Source organism: Urtica dioica, chromosome 10 (assembly GCF_054948205.1).
Source record: "Urtica dioica subsp. dioica isolate 48M chromosome 10, U.dioica_male_clone48M_v1_H2, whole genome shotgun sequence".
NCBI lineage: Eukaryota > Viridiplantae > Streptophyta > Magnoliopsida > Rosales > Urticaceae > Urtica > Urtica dioica.
In genome coordinates, this window is record NC_142765.1 from 22,426,266 (window position 1) to 22,432,747 (window position 6,482).

Genomic DNA, 6,482 nt, shown 5'->3' on the forward strand with positions numbered 1-6,482 from the left:
ATTTTCCTATTTTTTTCAAAAATTTACCAAACTAGGACCGGTCTAACAAAAGTCAAATGAGAGATACACAAAAATCTACCTATTATACCATCATACTAATTACCAACCTACAATCTTCCCCAATAAAATCTCTTATTTTTTCTCTTTCTTTCTATTTTCCCGCTCATCCCATCGAAAAAACTAATTTTTTTTTTATCAAAATGAAAACAATTTTTTTTTGTAAATAGTAGAGTTAAAGAAGCTCGTTATAGAGGCCCAGCCTCATAGAAGTGAAATCACTACTAATTGTGTCCAAATTTAGGATGACATTTATGAAAAAGCCCGTTATAGAGGCCCAGCCCAAAAGAGATCAAAGTAGGACAAAATGCGAGCCTCATTGCAAAAGCTTCCTTTTACGGAAGTGAAAGGGTGGTCTGGTCTGGTCTGAGAAGGAGACAAGAATGACGGAGGAGTCTGAGAAGAGGTTCCACTCCGTCATGGAGAAGCTCTTTAACACCCCTTCAAAATCTCCTTCAAGGTATGACAGTATACGATTTTATTCATGCCAATCTTAATATTTTTATAAATCATTTAGCTCGAAACCAATCTTCTTCTTTCTTTCGTTGTTGCTGAATTTGGTGTATTCGCAACGAGCATGTGTTTGAAAGTCGATTCTTGATTGGAATTTGAGTGTTCGAAGTTGCACAATCCAGCTCAGTTTCTGGTCGGAACAATTATTTCACGATCCAAAAACCCTTATATTGTGCGTGTTCGTGATTACTAGTTCTTCGAGTGCACAATCTTCGAGAGGCCAAAAGCGGTCGGCATCGGCGCTCGCGGAGCCGATATCGAGCAGCAATGTCGCGGAGGAAGCTCGCAAATCGTCTTCTGATCCTCCTCTGTGTAGGCCGTGGGACCGCGCGGATCTTATGAGGCGATTATCCACATTCAAGTCCATGACTTGGTTCGCCAAACCCGAGGTTTTGTTCTCTCTGTTTTTGTAATGTAGCGATTCTTTATTGTTCTTTTATATCAAACCAACCGTAACTTATATGGCTGTTTATTGCGGGTAGTGTGGTTCAAGAATTTTTTTTTTTCTTTTCTTCTTGTTTTTCCTTGTTTCTTTTGATATTTGTAGTACTTCATAGTATAAGAAAGCAGATTAGATCACAGACAGAACAATGGATTTGCCCTAGTGTTTCATCACGGTTTGTTGTATGAGACTAAGAAATTAGCATCACTTGAACAAAGTTTGTCTGTCGTATGGAAATGAAGAGATTAGCACGATATGCTTCCATTGGGGTTTCGTTGGTTAAAGAGGGAATCGATGAGTTTGACGTATTCAAACAAGTTCTCTTAGAATCTTCTAACTTTCGCAAAACTTTCCGTGTATGCTTTTTAGGCAATGAGTGCTCTAAACTGTGCCAGCAGAGGCTGGATCAACGTAGATATTGATACGATTTCCTGTGAAGCATGTGGGTCACGATTCGTCTTTTCTACTCCTTCAGCTTGGAATCGGCAGCAAGGTATGCAATAGATCTTCAGTAAAAAAAAAAGGTTAAAAAGAATAAATATTTTGTACCAAGTCTGGCTCAAAATCACGCCTAAACTTTCTGTGGTTATTTTAAGTGTGAAACTGAATTGTGATTGCTTTTCCATTTCCAATCAGTTGAAAATGTAGCTGCGGTATTTAGCTTGAAGCTGGACAAGGGGCACAAATCACTTTGCCCATGGGTCGATAATGTTTGCGATGATACGTTGTCAAAATTTCCACCGACACCGCCTCCGGTTTTGGCTGAGAAGTTTAAAGAGCGTTGTGTTTCCCTCTCACAACTCTCAGCTCTTCCTGTGATTTCATCTTCAGCCATTGAATATGTGAAGAGTCCAGCGTTTGAGCAAATTATCGAACAGCCTCTAGTGCTGGAGTACGAGAATGGTTCTGCTGACATTCCAAGGACCGAATACATTGGCGAAGGACATGATGCGGATTCGGTGAAGAAGTATTATCAGGTAACGTTTTATTGCCTGTATGCTATATTATGAAGAAAAAAATGAACTTGGGTGTGCTTAGAGTTTTTCGAACCCATAACCACGTTTATTTGAATTTCCATCATAATTTGTGATGTGTTGGCTTACAATTTCAGGCACAGAAGCTTATAGCTCTATGTGGCTGGGACCCTCGCTCACTACCATATGTGGTTGACTCGGGATGCAAATCAAGTCCATCTCTTGAGATGGAAAACATTCCAAGCTCACATAATTTAATTGCTAGTCAAAAGGAAACAAGCGTCGATGCTCAATCAGCCGGAATCGCTGAGCAAGCAGAAGCAAATGAGAACCCCAACTATTCGAATAGGCCACAATGCAATCCCGATTCTGTTGCTCTAGATTGCAGGCTCTGCGGAGCTAGTGTGGGACTATGGGCGTTCGTTACAGTACCACAGCCTATGGAACTTGTAAGGTTGGTTGGAAATGCAGAGATAAACGGAAAAACCGACCACGGAACCAATTCTTTGGGTACCGAGAGGCGCCAAAGTTTACAGTTGACGATTGCGGGGGGTCCTCCACCAGCAAAACAGGATTTTATAGCAAGTATTTCGTTCCCCGTCATTGGCAGGAATATACGGGCTCGATTCTGTCGTGATTCTGAGTTTGGTGATCGTGGAGTTTCTGACCTAGAAAGAGCTCAAGTCGAGACTAGATGTGACACTCCCGGTAAAGAGAACGAGAATCATACACCGCTGGAAGAAGTGGATTCAACAAAAACGGGAACTAAAGATGGACTGCCCGTTGATCAAACAGAAAATCTGGCAACCAATATGGATAATTGCGGGGATAACATGATGATAGGAAATGAGGGAAATGGTGGGTTAGACAATGCAAGTGCTGGGGACAGAATGAGTAAAATTGGAGAAAATGAAGGGGCTGAACTGGTTCCAATGGACTCACCTAACGGGGGTGACTTGCTACAGATTTCAAGTATGAATGACGTTCATGGTGAAGAGCCTATATTAGCTGGCCTGTATGGCGATATAGATATTGGCATAAGTGATCTTTTAAACCAAACTGCATCAGATGCCATATTAAATCATCAGAACGACGAAGAAGGGAATTTGCAGATTTCAGCTGACAATATAATTACCTCCATTAATACTGGTAAGATTTCTAAGACTTCTTGTGTTTGACTATGATTGATTAGTCTAAACCTATGGCTATGGTACAACCCTTTAGATTTGATTTTAGGTATGTAATGTGTAAACATATATTGTCGCTTTTTTTCTTCTCCCAATGTGTTCTTGTGCATTTTGATCATTTTGATATTTCATTTACTTGTTATTCAGAATAAAATCACACTAGAAACCATCGATTTTTTTATCCAAAAAAAAGTGACGATTTTGGTACTCATTTGATCAATTTTATTCGTCGAGAAAAATAGCAGCCCCGTTTTCATAATCCACTTCGTGATATCGTTTTACAAAGTATCAAATATCACTCGGTTAAAGTCACAAGTATGTCAGGACCAAATCTGTTGAGGTTGCTTTGTGACCCAATCTTTTACCAAACATATCAAATGCATTAGCTCTTTGAACCCAGTTTATTTTGTTGAATAAGTGGGTTCCACATAATAATCAACACTAATTTCTAATAAATTTCTGGATATAAGCTCTAACAATTTTTCTGCGCGTTTCTTGCCAGAGTCAGATCTAAAACGAGCATCACTGGATTCAGATAAAGCTATGGAGTTCAACCCCATCAAACAGCACCGACATTTTTGCCCTTGGATTTCATCAATGTATAATGCCACACCAGGGTGGAAACAGACACTGTCTGCGTTGCAGCGGGAAAAGGGATTTTCGCCGCTTTCGGAGAAATCTCCATCCTCATCCATAATCAAGGTATTTCACAACCGACCCCCTTTTTTTCCTTATCACCCATAACTCCTTGACCCGATACGATTTATTCTTCTGAGAAATCTGATCACATTTGCATATTTTTTAATTGCAGGTTGACAATCCCATCGCTTCTGTTAGAAATCTTTTCACATCTCCTCTGAAACGAATGAAGCGGGATCTTCGCACAGACCGGAGTACTCAAAACTAGTGGTCGCCGGATCGTAGTCATCGTTTTTGAAATTCCCATGCATATTTAGTACATAATTTTTCCACCGATCCCTCTAAATCTTTTTGGGTGTGTTCATCAATCAGTTCAATAGATTAGTCCGTTTCCTTGTAGTATCTATTCCCTAGGCCACAGATGTAAGAGTTGCATTGCCCGGTCGAGACTTTCAACTTCGAGAACAGGAAATTAATATTCGTTTCTGTAATGAATAGATTATTGCAGTACATGAAGGAGGAAAAAAAAGGTTGAAAAACAGCGTTGTGTGTTACTCGATCAAACCACAACTTGTGACCACAATTTTGGAGTAAGGACGGTTGAAACCTCTCTCTGCTACCACGGCTCTTTTATCTCCTATTAGCTTGGCCACCCTTTACACAGAACAACAGAAATTTGTCAGTTCTTTTCAAACAAGGATTGAAATATCAGGAAACAGTTTTCCAAATATCGGGTGAAATTTTGAAACTCGTGATGGAAAACAAAAACAGAGTTAACATGGCCATGTTTGGTATTCCTCTCAAAAACAATTTTTTAGTTTTTGAGTTGAAAAAATTGAAAACAAAAATTGAAAACATGTTTGGTTTAAGTTTTTGGAAAAAAATTTCAAAAATTTTTGAAGTTGTTTTGGAAAAAAGTAAAGAAAACTGAAAACAAATAAAAAGTGTTTTTGAAAAAAAAATTTTTCTCTTCTCTCCTCTTTCTCCTCATCTTCTCTTTTCATTATTTCAAAAACAAAAATGAAAACTATACCAAACACTTTTTTCAGTTTTTTCACTTTCTCAAAAATAAAAATGAAAACTGTACCAAACAGCTTTTTGAAAACAACTACAAAACAGTTTTTCAGTACAACTACAAAAATTAGAAAACAGAAAATAAAAACTTTTTGAGTTAACTACCAAACACAACCATAATTTTTTTACCTGAAGTAGGGAGAGCTAGTATTCTCGTTAACGGTCTCCACTTTTCCGATCCTCTCCACGACCTCGGTCCCTTCCAAGACCCTCCCGACCACCAGACACGAGGTGTCGAGCTCCGGCGAGTCCTTCATCGAAATGACGAACTCGGTCCCGTTCGGGCCGGTCCCGACCTCCTCTAGGTCGATCTGAAGCCTCCCGTCTCTCGCCACGAGCTTCGTCTTGGGCGGCGGTCTCGAGGGATCTCTGACCACAAGGCTCAGCGTCCCGGCCAAGTTCTTGGTCCCGGGGCACTTCCGGTCCGCTCTCTCCCACTCGTCCACGAGATTCTCGGCCTCCAGAGCGCCTCCGCCGGACCTCTGCGCCAGCTCAGCATCGACGCCGTAGGATCGGACCCCGCCGTGTTGGACGTAGTTCGGTAAGATTTTGACGAACTCTTTTCTTCGGTAGCTGATTCCGGCTCTGCCGCTGACAAGGTTGCTGAATCTCGCCGCCCCGATCGGGGCATCGTTTCCGTACAGCCCCACCACAATTCTTCCGACGGGTTTTCCGTCGATGGAAATATCGAGGAACGCCTTCTTTGTCACCCTCTTGTCGCCACATATATCCGCACTGTTAGTAGAATCTGATCTATTTTCTAGTGTTTCAACACTAGTACCACTAGTAGTAGAATCTGATCCATTTTCTAGCTGTTCAACACTAGGAGTGATAGTAGAGTCTGAGCCGTTTTGTAGAAGCTCATTTTGATTGTCGTACTCTTGCTCCGTAAATTCTTCGGCTTTTGCGATGGAGGTCTTGAGCGGGACAAGAGCCTGGAATCCGAAGAGTGAAAGGAAGAGAGAGTTGGTTCCGATGGCGAGGCCTCGGCGAGAGACTTTGCAGCATTGTTTTAGAGAAGAAGGAAGAGAGTGTAGTTCTTGGGTTTGCGTGGGAGGGGAATTAATGAGCTTATTAGTTGGGGTTTGTAACATTTCTTAAAAACGAGGGATGCCAAGTTTGTTAGTCTTGGCTTCTTGGTTTTTCTTTGAAGAGAGGAAAAGAGAGTTTGAGTGAATGAAATCTCTCTCTCTCTTTTGTTTCTGAGTTGGTTGAGATTTCGTGGATAAGGAAGTTCCAAAATCAACCCGTATTTGCTCTTATCTGTGGTACCCAAAACACTATCTTATATGTGGGCCTATCTGTTAAATAAACATCCTTTACTCTTTCAATGAACAAAAAAAAAAAAAACGTTTGTGTCATTGAATTGAGAATGAAGAATTAGGAAGATGTGTTTGAAATAACCCTAGCTATACTCGTCACTAGTTAAACTGAGTTTAGGGACTAAAAGGACACTCAACCAAGAATTTAGGGACCACTTTTCTCCAAATTCGTCTAATGTATAATCAAACTGTTGAAAGCATGAAACGATCTCGTTAGCCAGACTTTTTTTTTTATATCGGGGATGTCTCGACCCTTGTTCGGGACTTATTAGTT

The 6,482-nt window shown here is 40.7% G+C and overlaps 2 protein-coding genes across 3 annotated transcripts; one reads left to right on the forward strand and one right to left on the reverse strand.

Annotated features, from left to right (window-relative positions):
- The first annotated feature begins 394 nt into the window (after nucleotides 1-394).
- LOC149384088 (C3HC zinc finger-like protein) lies at nucleotides 395-4,231 on the forward strand. Of its 2 annotated transcripts, none has more exons than XM_089628617.1 (7): nucleotides 395-517; nucleotides 764-959; nucleotides 1,382-1,505; nucleotides 1,649-1,989; nucleotides 2,124-3,135; nucleotides 3,676-3,875; nucleotides 3,985-4,231. In XM_089628617.1, exons 1-7 carry the CDS (start codon nucleotides 441-443, stop codon nucleotides 4,078-4,080), a joined length of 2,046 nt encoding a protein of 681 aa, XP_089484743.1. In that variant the 5' UTR covers nucleotides 395-440; the 3' UTR covers nucleotides 4,081-4,231. The 2 variants fall into 2 exon arrangements, with proteins under 2 accessions (XP_089484743.1, XP_089484744.1); XM_089628618.1 differs by having other exon boundaries at nucleotides 3,682-3,875.
- Nucleotides 4,232-4,269: 38 nt separating this feature from the next.
- On the reverse strand, nucleotides 4,270-6,179 carry LOC149384089 (Cyclophilin-like peptidyl-prolyl cis-trans isomerase family protein). Its single transcript, XM_089628619.1, has 2 exons — nucleotides 5,016-6,179; nucleotides 4,270-4,466 (listed from the first exon to the last, which is right to left on the reverse strand). Exons 1-2 carry the CDS (start codon nucleotides 5,978-5,980, stop codon nucleotides 4,364-4,366), a joined length of 1,068 nt encoding a protein of 355 aa, XP_089484745.1. The 5' UTR covers nucleotides 5,981-6,179; the 3' UTR covers nucleotides 4,270-4,363.
- Between the last annotated feature and the right edge of the window lie 303 nt (nucleotides 6,180-6,482).